At 30.7% G+C, this 20,703-nt stretch overlaps 3 protein-coding genes, 1 long non-coding RNA gene and 1 pseudogene across 5 annotated transcripts; 4 read left to right on the top strand and 1 right to left on the bottom strand.

Annotated features, from left to right (window-relative positions):
• On the top strand, positions 1-1,677 carry LOC139786794 (uncharacterized; annotated as a pseudogene).
• A 2,241-nt stretch (positions 1,678-3,918) lies between these two features.
• LOC139786791 (E3 SUMO-protein ligase KIAA1586-like) lies at positions 3,919-5,775 on the top strand. The gene has a single exon (XM_071725910.1). It carries the CDS (start codon positions 3,919-3,921, stop codon positions 5,773-5,775), a length of 1,857 nt encoding a protein of 618 aa, XP_071582011.1.
• Positions 5,776-5,978: 203 nt separating this feature from the next.
• On the top strand, positions 5,979-9,251 carry LOC139786797 (decapping and exoribonuclease protein-like). The gene is made up of 4 exons (XM_071725916.1): positions 5,979-6,721; positions 6,962-7,185; positions 7,309-7,670; positions 7,745-9,251. The coding sequence occupies exons 1-4, from the start codon at positions 6,426-6,428 to the stop codon at positions 8,012-8,014; spliced, it is 1,152 nt and encodes a 383-aa protein (XP_071582017.1). The 5' UTR covers positions 5,979-6,425; the 3' UTR covers positions 8,015-9,251.
• Positions 9,252-10,311: 1,060 nt separating this feature from the next.
• LOC139786795 (decapping and exoribonuclease protein-like) lies at positions 10,312-13,890 on the top strand. The gene is made up of 4 exons (XM_071725915.1): positions 10,312-10,890; positions 11,114-11,337; positions 11,479-11,837; positions 11,914-13,890. The coding sequence occupies exons 1-4, from the start codon at positions 10,601-10,603 to the stop codon at positions 12,142-12,144; spliced, it is 1,104 nt and encodes a 367-aa protein (XP_071582016.1). The 5' UTR covers positions 10,312-10,600; the 3' UTR covers positions 12,145-13,890.
• Positions 13,891-17,617: 3,727 nt separating this feature from the next.
• LOC139786796 (uncharacterized) lies at positions 17,618-20,694 on the bottom strand. 2 transcript variants are annotated; one of them, XR_011722410.1, is made up of 3 exons: positions 19,314-20,694; positions 17,923-18,054; positions 17,618-17,839 (listed from the first exon to the last, which is right to left on the bottom strand). It is a non-coding gene; the product is annotated as an uncharacterized lncRNA (long non-coding RNA). The 2 variants fall into 2 exon arrangements; XR_011722409.1 differs by having other exon boundaries at positions 17,624-17,839; positions 19,354-20,694.
• Between the last annotated feature and the right edge of the window lie 9 nt (positions 20,695-20,703).

Below are 20,703 nucleotides of genomic sequence, written 5' to 3'. Positions count from 1 at the left end.
GAAAAGTCCTATTAATTTTAATTCCGATATGGAAACTGATTCATCAGTTGTACACAAAAATACCGACGAAAATAAACAGCCAAATAAAAGTCCATCGATGATCTCTACACAAATTACACCACATCTAAAGAAGAGACTGATGATGAAACAATCTCGACTTGCATCTTATTCAGTCAAGAATAATGAAAAGATGTCTTCAAGTATAGACAAACATAAGGCAGCTAATATATTGCATAGTGTAGAACAGGATTTTATTCAAGATGTAAATGTTATTGAAAATAGTGCTACAACATTAATGAACAAGACTAGTAAAGCTTCCGATGAAGATGAAGTGATAGAAGCCAGTCCTACGCAAAAAAGTGTTGCGTCAAAAGTCAAACAGTTTTTAAAACTGAAGAGGAAAATTCCTATAAAGCATATAGATTTTGGATCATATTCTTCGCCTAAACATAGAACTTCTACGCAAATGGAAAATGGTAATACATTGAGGGCCGGTTGTTCCAACCTGTTGGTAAGCTAACTAATAGTTAAATCATATGTCTATCTTTGTCTAATGTAAAGGATAAACAAAGACATATATATGATTTAACTATTAGTTAGTTTACCAACTGGTTGGAACAACCGGTCCTTAAAGATAAAGTTAACAAGACAAATTATATCACAAGTTATATCTTTCACCAATAAAAATGCATGAAACTTTTTATCTGCCTGCAGAACAAACTGCAAATAAAATGGATAATTTCAATTTGGATGACACAGAAAACAAGCCACCTGAAAAAAAGATGTAAGTTTAATGTGTAAATATCACTTAATAATTATGGTAATGTAAGTTGCTTTTATATATCTAATGAAACATTATTTACAGATACAGATGGTCAAAAAGAAAGGACACTTTACAGCAGCTTAACATGCGCCGTAAAGCTGACAGAACAAAGTTAAAAGGCTGGGATTGCTGGGAATGCAGAGAAGTAAATATGCAATATTAACAATATAGTTACATAAAATATGTACAAAAATCGATATATATTGAATTTTGCCTATTTTTAAAGATAAATTTAGTGTTTCTTTAATTTTTGTGAGAAGTGTATATATATATATATATATATATATATATATATTTCATTAAAAAGTAATGATATTATTTTATTTTATTATTTTATTCATGATATTATTTTATTTTTAGTATTACAAGAGTTTCTCACTGTCAAAGGAAGAATTAGAAAAACGGAGGAATCAATCCTCACGACATCGACACAAATATAAGCGACCAAATACACCAGAAGGTATAATATTTTATTTTATTATCACTTTTATGTCATATATAATAAATATAATCTTTTTAAAGGTTTTTGGGATCTGGAGTTTCCTGAGACATCAGGCACTTATTGACAGAATAAAAGGTAAAATGTTTCGTTATTTGAATCTGATCCCTTAGGAAAATTTACTTAAAGTTTTTTAAAGTTACTTAAAGTATTTTAAAATATTATAAAGTATACTAGCCGTAATAATAGTATACTAATAGTATAATAGTAGACTAATAGTATACTGACAGCCGAGCGTAAAGTTTTCTTTCAGTTATTAACCTCAATAAAAACTTTATAAGCAAGTCGCAAATATACTTTAAATTTACTTTTAACAAACGTAATACTTATAAATATACTTTAACTTTACTTTTTATAAAGGTAATAGGGGAGACCGGGGCCTAACCGTCAGTTTTTTTTCGGTGCCGATTTTTAACAAGAAAATAAATAATTTTAGTTAAATGTGGTATACCACTGTAAAGAGTGAACCTTTAGCTACAAAATTTATATAGGAAATTTTTATCTACGTCGCTTTGTTTAACCGGTATAGAGCAAAAACGACAACGGTGGAAAAATTGAAATCTCAAAAATGCCGGGGTTTAACCGTCACACTGCATTTTCAATACATATACGTACATCTAATCCTGAAAAATGATAGGATACATCTTAATAATTGTTTTTTAAGAGAAAAATATAAAAATTTATTCAAAATTTTTATGCGAAACATTATTAAAAAATAGTTACGAGGGTTCCTCTTTCCGCAGAAGTCACTCGCCCGACTTGTTTCACTCCTCGACGTCCGATGACTCTATTCGGTGTCTGAACGGTTGTAATTCCCGTCTCATCCATATTCCATATGCAGTGAGCCTGGAAATGCCCGAGAATGCCTTGAAAATGCACCCGGACTGCTTACTGACGGATTAACCCCAAACACAAGTTTCAGGTTTGATCGCCCACGAAATATTAGACATCAACGATAATGAAAAAACTACACTGGATTCGTGTTCAGCATGCATTACTCTTTATAATCACGTTCCTCGAGATTTGGAGAGCAAATATTATTGCAAATATTACAAAATTTCCACGCGCAGAAAATGTAACTTTCACCTTCCGAAAACACGTTTGCCCTCGTAAAAATCATAACACGGCAGGTAACCTGCCGAAACTCCGTTGGTCACATGGGTACCATAAGCAGCGTTTACAATGTTAATAGCGAGTTCGCACAATATACAGGTTCCGAGATATTTGATTTGACGGTTCAACCCCGGCGACGGTTAGGCCCCGGTCTCCCCTACTTAGAGCTGATTTTAACTTATGCGTGTTGTTTCAACAGTATACTTAAAAAGACAAGTTCCCTTTTTCACCACACTTGCACCACACGAGACATTAAGAAATATTATATCATATATCCAATTCAAAATTTTATTACTCTTTTTAAACTGAATTTGTTTCTTAAGATGATTTTTGGAAAATTATATATTTGCGCTGGTTATGACATATGTAGACTATATATAACACTTACATCAAATTAAGAAGTAGTCTACCATGTAAGGCAGTTGGCTCACGATCCAGAGGTCCCGAGTTCGAATCCCACCAAGGTAAGTGTGTTTTTCAAATACGAGAAAATATTTATAATCATAGACTGCATCTTAAGAAACAAATTTAGTTATAAAATAGTAATAAAATTTCGAAATAAATAATTTTTTTGTATTCCGGGTGAATATCGGAAATCAGTGTCCTCTAGTATTAAGAGGACTGCAATCTTAAGTCTAGTGTCTCATGGTTAAAGGATATTCCTCTAGATTTTAAAATATCTTCTTGAGACCGTATTTCAGAGGAAAATCCTCTAAAATCAAGTGGGAGCCACTAAATGACAGAATATTTTTTTTGGGGTGATTAATAGTAATTGCATGAGTTAACTTAAAGTAACCTTTAAAGTATATTATAGAAATACTTAAAGTTTGGTTCGAAATCACTTCTAGTTTATCAATAGTTTATCAATAGTTTATCAATAGTAATTTCTTTGGTAAACTTTCTAGTTTATTTTAAGTTTTTTTAAGTAAATTTTCCTAAGGGATTCTTAAGGCTTTATTGCGACTCGTGGTACATTATTATAATATGACGTGCACAATCCTTTGGTTAATATATTAAGTAATCAAGTGATGGCTCGTAGTTCCATATTATTGTTTTTTTTTAAATTTATATTTATAATGTTAACTCATCTGTAAAATTGTTGTACCTCATCAATTTGATGTCACTTTGACATCATTTTGACTAAGTTGTTTTCACTTGGTATAGAACGACATTTGTGTCAATTTGTATTATTATAAATGGAAAGCATCTATGGTCTTTATATATATATATATATATATATATATATACATATATATAGTCTAGACAATTCGATAAAGTCTGCTATAGAAAAAATATTATTACATATTATATCAAGGTTTTATATTTTATAACATAAAATTTAATGAAAAAAACAGGTACCCAGTGAGAAATACCTCATCAAAACGATATCAAATTGACGTCAAATAGATGAAATTTTCATCTATTTGACGTCAATTTGATATCGTTTTGATGAGGTATTTCTCACTGGGTAGCGGGCAACGATATGAAGGCTCACTGCAAGTTCTGCAAAAACGACTTAGCGGCAAGATACGTGGATCTAATCAATCACAGCACATCAAAAAAACACATCACGGCTGCAGAACCATTCTCTTTACAACGGCAACAAAAATTGTCTTTTCGCGAACAATCGCCGAGCTCGTCAGCTGCCGAAGGGTCAATAGCACTTTTTCTCTGCACGCATAGCGCAATTGCTTCGTGCGATCATTTAGGTGAAATGTGCATGCATCATTTCAAGGAGAGTGAGGCAGCAAAAAGGATGAAGATGCATAGAACAAAATGTAGTGAAATAATAAAAAATGTACTTGGCCCTTACTTCAACAACGAGTTGCTCAGCGATATTGGGAACGGAAAATACAGTCTACTATTAGATGAGTCGAACGACGTATCCGTGAATAAACTGTTGGGTATTGTCATAATATACTACAGCGACAAACAGGGAAAAACGATCTCGAGTTTTCTAGCACTGACCAAGCTGGAAACATGTAATGCCGAGGGTATCGTCAACGCTCTAAAAAGAACTCTCGAGGAGATGAAATTGGATTTACAAAACTTGTTAGCTATTGGAACTGACAATGCTTCAGTAATGGTCGGAATAAATAATGGTGTTTATGCAAAACTGAAAGCCGAAGTTCCGTCGCTGATTTTGATCAGGTGTCTCTGCCATTCGTTGCAGCTCGCCGTGTCACATGCCATGGCTGATACTCTTCCGCGAAATCTCGAGTTTTTAATTCACGAAACCTATAATTGGTTTTCAAAATCCTCTATGCGTCAAATAAAATACACTCAGCTTTATGAGGCGATGAACTGTGGTGAACGCCCTTTGCAAATATTACAGGTTTCTGACACGAGATGGCTATCTATAGAAGCGGCTGTAGATAGAACGTTGCATCAGTGGCTCGAGTTAAAAACTCATTTCAATATGACGAGACTTTCAGAGAAATGCTATACTGCGGAAATTCTGTACAATATGTATTGCGACGAAACAAACTTGTTGTACTTGTTGTTTTTGAAGCCGATTTTATCTGAGATACAAGTTGTGAACAAGGCATTTCAAAGCGAAAAAAATGATCACTTGAAGCTTCTGAACGATCTCAACATCGTCGTGCAAGGAATTTCAAAAAAACTCGTGTTGCCATCGTGTAAAGTAGATCCTTTGTTGAGTTCCATCGAGGATTATCTTGATCCCAAGCCATACTTAGGATATTCATTCGAGAAAAAAATTGAGCAGCTCAGGAAGGACGGAAAGATCAACGCTTATGACGAGCAAGGGATCCGCGACCGATGCAAATCATTTTTACTGAACCTTTTCAAGCAGCTCAAACAACGATTGCCCGAGAACGTAGCTATTCTTAAAAAAATATCACTGCTGTCAGTGGCTAATGTATTGAAGGCAGTTAAAGAACCAATACAATCATTAGTCGAATACATGAATGGTTCAAAAGATTTCGATGCTATCGAATTGCAACTCTCAAAAATCAATTTGATTGACTGGACAAACAAAACTGATACCATTAAATTTTGGGATGAGGTGAATAAATACAGGGACGCATCCGGAAATAATCCGTTCGCTGAATTGGCCACTTTTGCTCTATCGATGCTCATCCTGCCGTATTCGAACGCACAAGTTGAGCGGGTATTTAGCCAATTAAATCTGGTGAAAAATAAAGTACGGAATAAAATGTCGATCAAAATGACGAATGCAATCTTAACGATTCGTTTCGGACTGAAAAGAAACGGCAAATGCTGCCACAATTACGTTCTGCCGCCAGAGAAGTTATACGTAAAATTGGTTCCAAAGAAGCCTACACAAAAAAAGCAGCCGAGTCAAGCTCGCAAGTAACTGACGAGAATGATGATATCGATTTTTGTTTCAATGAATGTAATCAGTTTTAAAACTTTATTTATAAGACATGTCACGAGACAATTTTGAGACAGTTTATTTTATCAGATTATTTGATCAAAGATCATATAATATATAATGTTGAGTTTCTTTATTTTATCAGAAATGTAATGAGACTGATTATATAATAAAACAAGTAATTTCAAATTTATTTGAGTTTTTTTGCATTTATGTTTGAGTTGAGATTACAATTTTTTTGCAAGAGATTCTGTACTGAGATGTAAGCGATTTAAATTAGATGCCGATAGATGTTTTCAGTAATGTTCCAACATATTATAGGTGCAGTGGTTTTTGGTGGAAAAGCATGAACCATTAGTGGTTTTTGGTGGAAAAGCATGCATCATTAGTGGTTTCTGGCGGGAAAGAACGCAGAGAAGTTTAGTGGTTTTTAGCGGAATTTCACGAAGCCCTCTAGTGGGATAATGACGATCCGAGTTGGCAACACTGGATTTGTGATATCCGCGAGTGGCTATCAGCGGAAATCGTGGAAATCAAGCAGTATCGCGAATCGTCATGTGAACGAGTAAACATTCGTTCTTGTACAGACAAAATTTTGTACTTTTTACCGTAGAGATAATTAAGGAGCCACGATGTTGTTTAAGATTGATTTTGCAAATTTTTCGAGCCACACGGTTCCAATTTTAAGCACGGAATTAATCGGATATTTTAGTATCGATGGTGATTCGCAATACCATGCCGATTTATCGCAACTAAAGTATTATATTCCCCCTTCGGATCCTGACAACGTGAATTTCGATCTCAACATAAATTATATGTCTACACGTCACAAGCCTACTTCGCATATTAAATTGGATAATATTTTGAGATGGGTTGCCGATAATTTTCATCGAATTGAAAAACCATTATCAGCACAGGAAGAACGTTGGTATGTTGATAAAAATTGTTATCATTTAAGTATAAAACTTTTAATGTCACTGCGTGACATTAAAATATATATAATATTCTATTTATATTCTACGTAGAAAATTCTATGTAGATAGCGTGTACATTTTGTACACATTATGTTTAATCAATTTATTTTTGCAATTTTATTATTTATTATTATCAACAATATATCTACTTTTAGTACTCATATTTTTACCTAATCAGAGATAACATTAATTAGGTTGGATATCGATTTTATTAGTTCTCGAGGGACAATAAAAACAATATTATGTAGCCCATATAAAACATTTGATGAATGGATTATTTGTGCCAGTAAATACCGCGGTACAATATATTTATGCGAATTTTATACAGATGAAAAAGAACATCGTCGAGTCAACGAAACAATGTCAGAAAAACAATTTACTTCATGGGGATTTAAATTTGAGCAATATATGGTAGCAGGTATATTATATTAAAATATATATGAAATTTTAATATATCACTTTTACTTCAGATATATATACAGTAGATAAAATTGATCGCTTGTTGAATTTATATAATTAAATTATACACATTTTTTATTAGATCATCCATCACATAAACCGGATCTATCAGTACCTCTCAATGAGTGCGAAGAATTTCACTGTATGTTTAAAGCAAATTTTGGCAATCATTCGTTATTATATGGAGCAGAAATAGATGGTATTTCTTCGCAACAGCCTATAACAGATACGCTTATTGGCAAAACTTTTGAAATAATCGAGTTGAAAACGTTTCTAATGGGTAATATAATAAATGGAAAAATTCCTCGGCATGTAGTATCACAATGGTGGAGTCAGAACTATTTGGTGGAAATAAATAGAGTTATATGTGGACTAAAAGGTGAAAGAAGCACAGTGAGAATGATAAAGGAATATCCTACGCATGATCTGCCAAAGCTTTCAAAGGTAAATAATTTTGTTTAAAAAATTATACGACATGAAACTAAAAGATATATTAATGTGAAATTATTATACTGCAGCTGTCTTGTGATATGAACAAGTGCAAAATATTCTGCAACATATTTTTAGACAATATGAAAAGAATTGTCACTAAGGATCATAATGAATGCATGTACAAATTTCACTGGAAGACATCTGCTAAGAATGTTATTATAAATTATAGTGAAGAAGCTCCCGATAACGAAATTTATTTCTTCTTAAAACCGTGGTTTGTTGATAAAGCAGAGGAATACAGGCGTGTAAATACAGCAAATACCAGGCGTGTAAATTCAGTAAATACAGAAATCTAAGAAATATTTTTCATACACCAGATATTATAGAAATATAAATACAAATGTAAAACATATGTTAAATATGTACAACGCGTAAAATGCATCAAGTATTTTATATTTTATGTAACTTTTTCTTTTAAGCTTTTTAATCTTTTTAATCTGTTTGAGTCACCATTTATAGGTATTTGTGGCATTTATAGTACAGTATCAATGTATTCTGATATAATCTATGATATAATTAATATATTAGTGTGTACATTGATCTTACTATGTATAAGTAACCAGCGAAATTAAAAAGTCTTAAAAGAAAAACATTATTTTACTTTTTATTCTCTTAAGTAACGAACATGATTTATTAGTTTTTTGAAATAGATTCACATGTGAGAAATATTTTAATAATCATTTTTACATAAAGAAAAGTGTGACATAAGTTTTTACGTGTAAAGATGATTAATTTATCTATAAAAACTTACTTTTAAAAAATGGTACAAAAAAAGTGCCATGTACACGCATCTGTCTACAAAGAGTATTCTATATAAATATTTGTATTTATATAGAAATGTTTAATACTCTGCTTGTGAGTGTAACAACATATAATTCCATTATTTTACTTTATATTATTAAGTTTATATAAGATAAAAATTATAGCGTAAGCACGTTGGCTAAGAACTGTACAAGGCGGCGTAATAATACACCTATACATATATTTGGTAATTTTAATAATGTCCTATTTGCCAGAAAGCAATTCTTTCGTGCAATTTGTTGAATTTTACTAATTGTACCAATGACTGTCAATCTATTGATCTAGTATCAATAAGAAACAGTACGTGATGCTTAGCTATCAACATGCAATCGCTTGTACATACATACTTCCAGTTTTTCGCGGAATATTTATATCCTATTTTTAAGATCAGGCATTTGATCGTGCGTTCGTGGCGTATTAAAGATCAGGTGACTCATGTCAATATCTTTGCTTTGCAGGGTCTCAACCACTCAAAGTAATTTCACGAAATAAGCGAGAAAATTATATTGTCAAGGGGTATATAGTATGTTAAATAGAAAACTCAGTAATATATACAAACCTTTTTATAAATATTTTTTAGTTCCATTCTTCTCTTGACTCTGAAAGATATTTTATTTTTCGAAAGAATACTGCTCGACGATCGTCTAATGTCTTCTACCTTAAGTTTATATATTTATTCTAATTATAATCATGTTGCTGAATAAAATCTTTGTTAAATATCAGACACTTCAACCTAGAATTTATCTGATTGCATCTATCACTTTCCGACATAAGTTCTAATATTAATCCCAGATGCTGCGCGGTGAAGTCAACTTTAAATCATAATTTATTTACCTTTACCCATTCCAATATAATAATAATGTAGAGCACTAAAATTGTAGAAGGTATAAGAATTTCTTACTCCGTCAATTTTTTTGTTTGAAGTTATTCAAGCTGTTCTTCAGCTGCTTTAGATGGCATATTTCAGAGCAATGGTATCCCACTGTTATCCATGTTATCCATATTTCACAATTAATCAGAATTTGGTTCAAGTCATACTGAGCTGATAGTGATAATCTTCCAACGGAAATTAGAATATATCAATGAAGTGAATTTAATAAATTTTGCGAATAACGTAATATAACAACGCAAAAATAAACACTTTGATACCATCACCAATATACAGTTACAGCGTTAAAAATTACTGCGTAACGAGTTCATCCAAATATTAATAGTAATTTTAAAGAAGATTGTAGTACGTTGATTGTAACAAACTTATTGTTCAACAATCTCGAATCTGATCAAAAGTTTTAGAAATCGATCTAACAGTTTGCCGTCAAGAGACGTATAGTCATGTCATTTAAAAAGGAACAATTTTTAATAAATCTCTATAAATGTCACCCCATCCATATGTATTAATAAAATTAGATGTATTTGATCTAAACTAAAATCATTGTTGCAATCGCTCAAAATCGCTAGGATCGATATAAAAAATCGATTAAGTGTTGACGGGAAAGTGTTTTAAAATTAAATACATCTCATGTATACAAAGTCATAGATATAGATGGATAAATAAATAGATATAATTAAATTATTATTTATGAACTGATTTTATATTCCCAGTTTGGAATCAAACACTTTTTTGCACAGCTTAATATACATTAAATATATATAAAAGGACTGTCATAAATTTAAGAGAGTTGAGTGTTAGAGCATATAAACGATATATAGAACATTAGCGAGTGCTTAGTTATTAACTTAATAACTAAGAATATGTACTTACATATTCGGTTTAGATGTTTATAACATTTTTGCGCTAATACGTTTAATGTATGTATACATAGCTTCCAATGTTCCTATTGTTTATCTATATCGTATAGGTATGTACCATTTCCATATATCTACAAAAAGTTATATTGTATACAAACATATTGGTATTATCCGTTTCAAATTTCTCCTTGATGTCTATATTTCCAGTAACTCTCCTTCATCAGCGGAAACAACACACGCAGCATTGTCACAGTAAAAATCGAGTATTCAGCTCTTATAAGTTCTAAAACGAGATTTTGTGCTATTGCGGAGATAATAAAAGGATTCGAGCTATGGCAAGGAGAGAAGTTGATACACGTGCAAATCCAGTTCATGTAACGACGGAATTGATCGGACATTTTAGTATCGATAGTGATTTGCAATATCGTGCTGATTTATCGCAACTAAAATATTATATTCCTCCTTCGAATCCTAACAATGTAAATTTCGATCTCAATATAAATTGTACGTCTGCCCGTCACAAGCCTACTTCGTATATCAGATTCGAAAATATATTAAGGTGGATTTGGGATAATTTTCATCGAATTGCGAGGCCATTATCAGAACAGGATGAAGAACGTTGGTACGTTGATAAATCGATCATTTATTTATGTATATATTATTTAAATATATAATGTATTCTACAAAATTCTATATGTAGATAGCATATTTTTATACACGTTATACACAAAAAAGTTATTTTTGCTATTTTAATTTATATTATCAATATATAAAATATACTCGTAATAATAACTCATAAATATATTCGTAATTATTTTTATATAATCAGAGATAATATTAATTAGGTTGGACATCGATTTCATTTGTTCTCGTGGGGTAATAACAAAACTGATGTGTTGGCCAGATGCAAAAGGTGACGAATGGATTATTTGTGCTAGTAAATACCGTGGTACAATATATTTATGCGAATTTCGTCCAGATGAAAGAGAACGTGGTCAAGAAAATGCAACAGTGTCAGACAAACAAATTCCTGCAGGAACAAATAAATTTCAGCAATACATAACAGCAGGTATTTCATATTAAAATACGTATATGAAAATTTGATCATTTGTCGCTTTTACTTTAGATATATATTTAGTAAACAAAATAATGGATTACTTGTTGTATTCATATAATTAATTTATTTAAATTATACATATTTTTTTATTAGATCATCCGTTACATGAACCAGATTCATCAGTACCGCTTAATGAATGCGGAGAATTTCACTGTATGTTTAAAGCAAACTTTAGCAATGTTTCATTATTATACGGTGCAAAAATAGATGCTATTTCTTCACAACAACCTATAACGGATACACTTATTGGCAAACCTTTTGAATCGATCGGATTGAAGACGCTTCTTATGCCAAAGAAACACTCGGGTTGCACACCTTCCACTGTAATAAAATGTTGGAGTACGAATTTCTTGGCGAATACAAACAGAATTGTAGTTGGATTTAGGGACGCAACTAACACAGTGAAAGTGATAAAGGAATATTCTATGGCTGGTCTGTTAAGGCTCTCAAAGGTATAAATAAATAATTATGTTAAAAAACTTGTATAACAAAGTTTAAGGACGTAGTATTAATGTGAAATTATTGCAGCCTCCCTGTGAGGTGGAACTATGCAAAGCCTACTTGACTGAGGTGCTTAAGTCCATCAAAAACTATGTCACTGAAGATTATAATAAATGCATATATAAATTTCGGCAGCCATCCAAGGAAAAGTTAAAGTGTACTAAAGTAGCTAGTAATAACGAAATGTATCTCTTTTTAAAGCCGTGGTTTGTTGCTGAATCAGAGAAATACAGGCGTGGCCAGCAAACAGACTTTTAGATATTTTTCATATAATAGAAAGATATATTACACATATACAAGTGTAAGAGATGCCTACCGGAAATTTCTAACAAATGCGTATAAAAAAACTTGTCCGTATCTATTCGTATCTACAAATTTAAGCGAATATGAAATGTAGACGCGTACAAATGCGGATAAAAATTTTATTGGAAATTGCTTAACATACGTACATATATTTTCTGTGCTTTTAAATACGTAAAAATTTGACATCCGTATATACAGACATGTATATATGCTAATAAATTACGATAAAGTTCGATAAGTTTTTAACTTGCATAAGCGGATATATTGCGTATATAAACATATAACATTTTGATCTGAATTTCTGGGATATCATCAGATACATGCTTATTAAATCGTAAAAATACGGATAAAATGATTCGCATTTGATTGTTTTTGATGGAAATTTCCGGTAGGGACGTGTTAGACAATGCGTACATTAACGCACAAATCATGACTTTTTCTTTTAAGTTTTTAATTTGTTTGTAACTGGCAATTATAATATAATCATATCAACGTAGATTAATATAGTATACGTTGATCTAATTGTAAGTAAATTGCAAAATTGAAAACCTTAAAAGAAAAACAAATCATTTTTAGTCTTCATTTTTTGAAGTGACGAATAGGACTTATTGGTTATTTTGAGATAGATGCATGTGGAATGATAAAAGAAGAGATAATAATTTTTTAGATATACTGATAACACTGTTCAACAAAAAGTTACTTTCGAGCACAAGTCCGACAATAATCGTAGTCTTTTGGCGGATATCAAATCTTATAATAAAATTGCCCTTTTTTGCAACTTAACTGCAAATTTCTCAAAATTGTGACGTGATAAAGCAGTTTGGTAAACAGAATCGTATTCAGCGTCCAAAAAAAATAGGTGAAACGATTACTCAGTCTTGTGCATTTTTTTGTTGAGAAAAGTAATAATTTTACATTTTATATTCAAAAGTTTTGTATAGAATTAAACTTAATTGTAATTAAACTTAAATATTTTAAGCTTATATATATTTACTCTCATTCTAATTATATTTCTGAACGAAGGAATTTTATTAAATATTAGACACTTTGACCTAAATATTGTCCGATTACATCCATTTCTTTGCGCGACATGGATTTGAACATTATAATCCAGGTACTGATGGAGTTAACTCTAATTAAATCACGTAATGCATTTATTTTTATCTGTAAGTCGCTCCTTAGCTTATTAATGGCAATATTACATTCTCTCTGATCTGTAACATAACAATAATAACAACATAGAACACAACTATGATGTAACATAACAATAATGTAGAAAATTACAGAATATAAAATTACAGAATAGAAATTACGGAATATAAATCAATTTCTTGTCCAGACTTGTGAAATTACCTTTTTCAAGCAGTTCTTCAGCTTTAGATGGCATCTTTTATAGACGGCGATCTCACCATATTTTTTAATGCACCTGTTTTTAAAGCTCTCATTCTAACGCGATTATCGTTTCTTCTTTTATCTAGAGCGATTATTTCCTTGCGATCAATAAGAATTTTACTATCTTTATTTGTTATTTCTTAACTAATCTCTTGTTCCTAATTTAACTTTTTTTCTAATTATGTAGAATTAATAATTCTATTCAGATTGACAAAATAATAATAGCTATTACTTGATAGCTTAATTATCGATTAATTGCATGTTAGTCAGTCATAGAATTTATTTTAAGAGTCCCCCTGAGCTAATGATCTTCAAACGGAAATTAGAATATATCAATAAAATAAATTTAATAAATTTTGCGAATAACATAATAACGATGCAAAAATAAACACTTAAATTTGTACCATCGCCAATAGCGTCAAAAATTACTGCACAACAATTTGATCCAAATATTAATAGTAATTTTAAAGAAGATTATAGTATATTGATTGTTAAGGTAACAAAATTATTATTGTTCAGCAACATCGAATCTGATCAAATTTAGTTTTATAGGAATCGACCTAACAGTTTGTCGTCGGGAGACGTTATGTCATTTGAAAAGGAAAATTTTCAAATAAGTTTCTATATACATATCACCTCATCCATGTGTATTAACAAAATTTGATGTGTTCTAGGTTGAATCATTGTTGCAATCACTCAAAATCGCTAGGATTACTGTTCAAAAAGCGATTAAGTTGACGAAGAAGCATTAAAATACATCTCATATATATATATATATAAATTCATAGATAGATAAATAGATGAATAAATAATCTAAAACAATCTGTTATTATTCAACTTTCTGAACCAATTTTACGTGCCCAGTTTAGAATCGAACACTTTTTCGTACAGCCTATAATAATAGTGTAATAATCTAATTATATAATACGTACGTAAAAAGACTGTCATAAATTTAAAAGAGTTGAATGTATAGAGCACACATAAGCGATGGAACATTATTAGAGCACAAGATGGTTAATTATTAATTAATAAGTAAGATATGTATTTTATCGGTCAAGGTATATTATAATATATTTTTGCGCTAATATGTTTGTACATAGCTTCCAATGTTATTGTTTATTTATCGTATCAGGTACCATTTCCATACATCTACAAAAAATTGTATACATACTGGGTATTGTTTGTCTCAAATTCCTCTTGATGTCTAATATATCTCCTTCATCAGCGGAAACAACACACGCAGCATCGTCACAGTAAAAATCGAATATTCAGCTGTTATAGATTCTAAAACGCGATTTTGTGCTATTACGGAGATAATAAAAGGAGCCATGAGAAAGGCAATAATTATTGATCCACGTGCTCGTTCAGTTCATGTAACGACGGAATTGATCGGACATTTTAGTATCGATAGTGATTTGCAATATCGTGCTGATTTATCGCAACTAAAATATTATATTCCTCCTTCGAATCCTAACAATGTAAATTTCGATCTCAATATAAATTGTACGTCTGCCCGTGACAAGCCTACTTTGTATATCAGATTCGAAAATATATTAAGGTGGATTTGGGATAATTTTCATCGAATTGAGAGGCCATTATCAGAACAGGATGAAGAACGTTGGTACGTTGATAAATCAATCATTTATTTATGTATATATTATTTAAATATATAATGTATTCTACAAAATTTTATATGTAGATAGCATGTATTTTATACACGTTATACACAAAAAAGTTATTTTTGCTATTTTTAATTTATATTATCAATATATAAAATATACTCGCAATAATAACTCATAAATATGTTCGTAATTATTTTTATATAATCAAAGATAATATTATAATTAGGTTGGATATCGATTTCATTTGTTCTCGTGGGATAATAAGAAAACTATTATGTGAGCCATATGCAAAGAGTGACGAATGGATTATTTGTGCTAGTAAATACCGTGGTACAATATATTTATGCGAATTTTGTCCAGATGCAAGAGAACGTGGTCAAGACAATGCAACAGTGTTAGAAAATCAAATTTCTTCAAGAATAAATAAATTTCAGCAATACATAGTAGCAGGTATTTCATATATATTAAAATACGTATATGAAAATTTGATCACATTTGTCGCTTTCATTTTAGATATATATTTAGCAAACAAAATAATGAATTGTTGAATATATATAATTAATTTATTTAAATTATACATATTTTTTTTAGATCATCCGTTACATGAACCAGATTCATCAGTACCGCTTAATGAAAGCGAAGAATTTCACTGTATGTTTAAAGCGAATTTTGCCGGTATGTCGTTATTATACGATGCAAAAATAGATGCTATTTCTTCACAACAGCTTATAACGGATACACTTATTGGCAGACCTTTTGAATCGATCGGATTGAAGATGTTTCAAATGCGTATTAGACACATGCGTAGCACACCTGGCATTATATCAAAGTGCTGGAGTACGAATTACTTAACGAACACAAACAGAATTGTAGTTGGATTTAGGGACACGTCAGCTAACACAGTGAAAGTGATAAAGGAATATTCTATGGCTGGTCTGTTAAGGCTCTCAAAGGTATAAATAAATAATTATATTAAAAAACTTGTATAACAAAGTTTAAGGACGCGCGTAGTATTAATGTGAAATTATTGCAGCCTTACTGTGATGTGGAACTTTGCAAAACATACTTGACTGTGGTGCTTAAGACAATCAAACAGTCTGTCACTAAAGATTATAATAAATGCATATATAAATTTCATCGGCAACCAGTCAAGGAGACGGACAAGGAGGTTTATCATCTAGAGTTGACTGCAGAAGCTCCCAATAACGAAATGTATCTCTTTTTAAAGCCGTGGTTTGTTGCTAAAGCAGAGGAATACAGGCGTACCCAGCAAAGATAGAAGTTTAGATAGTTTTCATATGGAAAGAGATATTACACATATATATACAAGTGTAAGAGATCCCTACCGGAAATTTCTAACAAATGCGCGGTATAAAAAAACTTGTCCGTTTACTAATATGTACTTTTGAAATCGCGGTAATTCCTCACAAATGCGAACAAAATTCTTATCCGTATCTAATCGTATCTACAGATTTAAGCGAAATGTAGACGCGTACAAATGCGGATAAAAATTTTATTGGAAATTGCAAATACATACGTACATATATTTTCTGTGTTTTTAAATACGTACAAATTTGACATCCATATATACAGGCAAGCACATATATGCTAATAAATTACGATAAAGTTCGATAAGTTTTTAACTTGCATAAGCGGATATATTGCGTATATAAACATATAACATTTTGATCTGAATTTCTGGGATATCATCAGATACATGCTTATTAAATCGTAAAATACGGATAAATACGGATAAAATGATTCGCATTTGATTGTTTTTGATGGAAATTTCCGGTAGGGACGTGTTAGACAATGCGTACATTAACGCACAAATGATGAATTTTTCTTTTAAGTTTTTAATTTATTTGCAACTGGCATTTATAATATAATCATATCAACGTAGATTAATATAGTATACGTTGATCTAATTGTAAGTGAATTACAAAATTGAAAACCTTAAAAGAAAAACAAATTATCTTTAGTCTTCATTTTTTGAAGTGACGAATAGGACTTATTGATTATTTTGAGATAGACGTATGTAGAATGATAAAAGAAGAGATAATATTTTTTTAGATATACTGATAACACTGTTCAACAAAAAGTTACTTTGTTTCGAGCACAAGACCGAGAATAATCGTAATCTTTTGGCGGATATCAAATTTTATAGTAAAATCGCCCTTTTTTGCAACTTAACTGCAAATTTCTCAAAATTGTGACATAATAGAGCAGTTTGGTAAACAGAAAATCGTATTCAGCGTCCAAAAAAAATAGGTGAAACGATTATTCCCAGTCTTGTGCATTTTTTTTTGAGAAGTAATAATTTTACATTATATTCAAAAGTTTTGTATAGATTTAAACTTTAAACAATTAACATTTAATTGAGTAATTAAACTTGAATATTTTAAGCTCATATATTTACTCTCATTCTAATTATATTTCTAAACAAAGGAACTTTATTAAATATTAGACACTTTGACCTAAATATTGTCCGATTGCATCCATTTCTTTGCGCGACATGGATTAGAACATTATAATCCAGGTACTGATGGAGTTAACTCTAATTAAATCACGTAATGCATTTATTTTTATCTGTAAGTCGCTCCTTAGCTTATTAATGGCAGTACATTCTCTTTGATCTGTAACATAATAATAACAATAATATAGAACAAAAATTCCAGAATATAGGTAAATCAATTTCTTATCCAGGCCTCAAAATGACCTTTTTCAAGCAGTTCTTCAGCTGCTTTAAGATAGCATCTTTATAGCCGGCGATCCCATTGTTATCCATATTTTTTAATGCACCTGTTTTTAAAGTGCTCTCATTCCAACACGATCATCGTTCTTCTCTTATCTAGAGCGATATTATTTCCTTGCGATCAGTGAGAATTTTACTATCTTTATTTCTTAACTAATCTCTTGTTCCCAATTTAATCTTTTTCTTTAATTATATGTAGAATTAACAGTTCTATTTAGATTGACAAAATAATACAGCTATTACTTGATAACTTAATTATCGATTAATTGTTATAGTCAATCATAGAATTTATTTTCATTTTAAGTCACCCTGAGCTGATGATCTTCAAACGGAAATTAGAATACATCAATAAAATAAATTTAATAAATTTTGAATAACATATAATAACGAAAATAAACACTTTGGTATCATCGCCAATATACAGTTAAAAATTATTACGCAACAAATTCATTCAAATATTAATAGTAATTTTAAAGAAAATTGTAGTATATTGAATGTAAAAAACTAGGTAACAAAATTATTGTTCAACAACCTCGAATCTGATCAAATTTAGTTTTAGAAATCGATCTAACAGTTTGCCGTTGGGAGACGTAGTTATGTCATTTAAAAAGGAAAATTCGTTAATAAATCTCTATATAAATATGTCACCCCACCCCACATGTATTAATAAAATTAGATATATTTTCCAGTTAAAAATCATTGTTGCAATCGCTCAAAATCGCTAGGATCGATATAAAAAATCGATTAAGTGTTGACGGAAAAGTATTTTAAAATTAAATACATCTCATGTGTATATAAAGCCATAGATATAATATAGATGGATAAATAAATAAATAATTAAATTATTAAATTATTTATCTTTCTGAACCGATTTTATATTCCCAGTTTGGAATCAAACACTTCTTCGCACAGCTTAATATATATATATATATTATAAATATATAAAAGGACTGTCATAAATTTAAAAGAGTTAAATGTAGAGCATATAAGCGATATATGGAACATTTTAGCGTGTGCTTAGTTATTACTTAATAACTATAAGAATATGTACTTGCATATTCGGTTAAGATGTTTATAACATATCTTTGCGCTAATACGTTTAATGTATATATACATAGCGTCCAATGTTCCTATTGTTTATCTATATCGTATAGGTACACTGAGAAAAAAAATATTTTAATCCAAAAAAATATTTATTAGGTGGCTCCTAATATAGCATATTTACTTACTTTTTACACATATTTATTTAGAATTAGATATTTTTATTTAATTGAAGTAAGTAAATATGCTATTAGGAGCCACCTAATAAATATTTTTTTGGATTAAAATATTTTTTTTCTCAGTAGTGTACGTACCATTTCCATATATCTACAAAAAGTTGTATTGTATACAAACATATTGGTATTGTCCGTTTCAAATTTCCCCTTGACGTCTAATTTCCAGTTCATCAGCGGAAATCGACACACAGCGTCGTCACAGTAAAATCGAATATTCAGTTCTTCTAGATTCTAAAACGAGATAAGTTTTGTGTTATCGTGGAACCAATAAAATAGTCACAATGTGGTTTAGAATATGGTCTAATCCGGGTATGGCTCCAGTTTATTTAACGACCGAGTTACTTGGATATTTTAATATCGATGGTGATTTGCAATATCGTACTGATTTATCACAATTAAAATATTATATTCCTCCTTCGGATCTTGACAATGTAAATTTCGATCTCAATATAAATTGTACGTCTGCAGCCCATCACAAGCCTGCTTCGCATATCAGATTGGAAAATATATTAAGATGGCCGATTTGTGATAATGTTCATCGAATTGAAAGGCCATTATTAGCACAGGAAGAACGTTGGTACGTTGATAACTTATTATCATTTAAAACTTGCACGACTATTATTATTTAAATATATAAAATCTTGTATTATTATTAATATTAATATATGATTTAATTAGGGGGAGGGAGGGGATTTTACTCCAATCACAGCTGTGTTGCAAGTCTGACAATTAGTCGGCGCGTTATTATGGTTGGAAAATATCTATTAAAAATTAAAAATAAAAATAATTTAACGCGAACACCTTGTTGCTCTCTGTGCGCTATCATATATATATCATCATTTATATATATAAGTACCGTCGTCTGTATGTATGTATGTATGTATGTATGTACGCGAACTACTCATTCGTTAGTAAACCAAATTTTTACCACAGGTACATGAAATAGGGGTAGAATTTCCCGGGGATGAAAATGTCGTGGTTAATTTTTCGTTACCGATTTTCTGGAAATCGATTTTTTTAATTTTTTTAATTTTTCGGGAAATAATCTACCGAAGTCGGGAAATAATCGACCAAATTTCAAAGAATTGTATATGAAACAGGGGTAGAATTTCCCGGGGAGTGCCACAAAGTGTATAGTTTTTCGCTACCGATTTTCTGGAAACCGATTTTTGTAATTTTTCCAATTTTTCGGGAAATTGACCGAATCACATTCGTTAGTGGACCGAATTTTTACTAAAAATATATGAAGTAGGGGTAGAATTTTCCGGGGAGTGCCATAATGTGTATTGTTTTTTGTTACCGATTTTCTAGAAATCGGTTTTTTTTATTTTTTCGGGAAATAATTGACCGAATCTCTTCGTTAGTGGACCGAATTTTTATCAAAAGTATATGAAATAGGGGTAGAATTTCCCGGGGAGTGCCATGATGTGTATAGTTTTTCATTACCGATTTTCTGGAAACCGATCTT

This window comes from Temnothorax nylanderi, unplaced genomic scaffold (genome assembly GCF_030848795.1).
Source record: "Temnothorax nylanderi isolate EJ_2023f unplaced genomic scaffold, tnyl_v1.0 TNYL_tig1150_pilon, whole genome shotgun sequence".
In the NCBI taxonomy this organism is placed as follows: domain Eukaryota; kingdom Metazoa; phylum Arthropoda; class Insecta; order Hymenoptera; family Formicidae; genus Temnothorax; species Temnothorax nylanderi.
This window is presented reverse-complemented; position numbering and strand designations above follow the sequence as displayed.

What these genes read in the sequence shown, in the direction of transcription:
- LOC139786791 (XM_071725910.1), top strand. Translation starts at nt 3,919, where the DNA reads ATGAAGGCTCACTGCAAGTTCTGCAAAAACGACTTAGCGGCAAGATAC.
- LOC139786797 (XM_071725916.1), top strand. Translation starts at nt 6,426, where the DNA reads ATGTTGTTTAAGATTGATTTTGCAAATTTTTCGAGCCACACGGTTCCA. An exon ending in TCAGCACAGGAAGAACGTTG is followed by an intron (nt 6,722 to 6,961) that starts GTATGTTGATAA and finishes AACATTAATTAG; the next exon opens with GTTGGATATCGATTTTATTA. An exon ending in ATCTGCCAAAGCTTTCAAAG is followed by an intron (nt 7,671 to 7,744) that starts GTAAATAATTTT and finishes ATTATACTGCAG; the next exon opens with CTGTCTTGTGATATGAACAA.
- LOC139786795 (XM_071725915.1), top strand. Translation starts at nt 10,601, where the DNA reads ATGGCAAGGAGAGAAGTTGATACACGTGCAAATCCAGTTCATGTAACG. An exon ending in TCAGCAATACATAACAGCAG is followed by an intron (nt 11,338 to 11,478) that starts GTATTTCATATT and finishes TTTTTTTATTAG; the next exon opens with ATCATCCGTTACATGAACCA. An exon ending in GTCTGTTAAGGCTCTCAAAG is followed by an intron (nt 11,838 to 11,913) that starts GTATAAATAAAT and finishes AAATTATTGCAG; the next exon opens with CCTCCCTGTGAGGTGGAACT.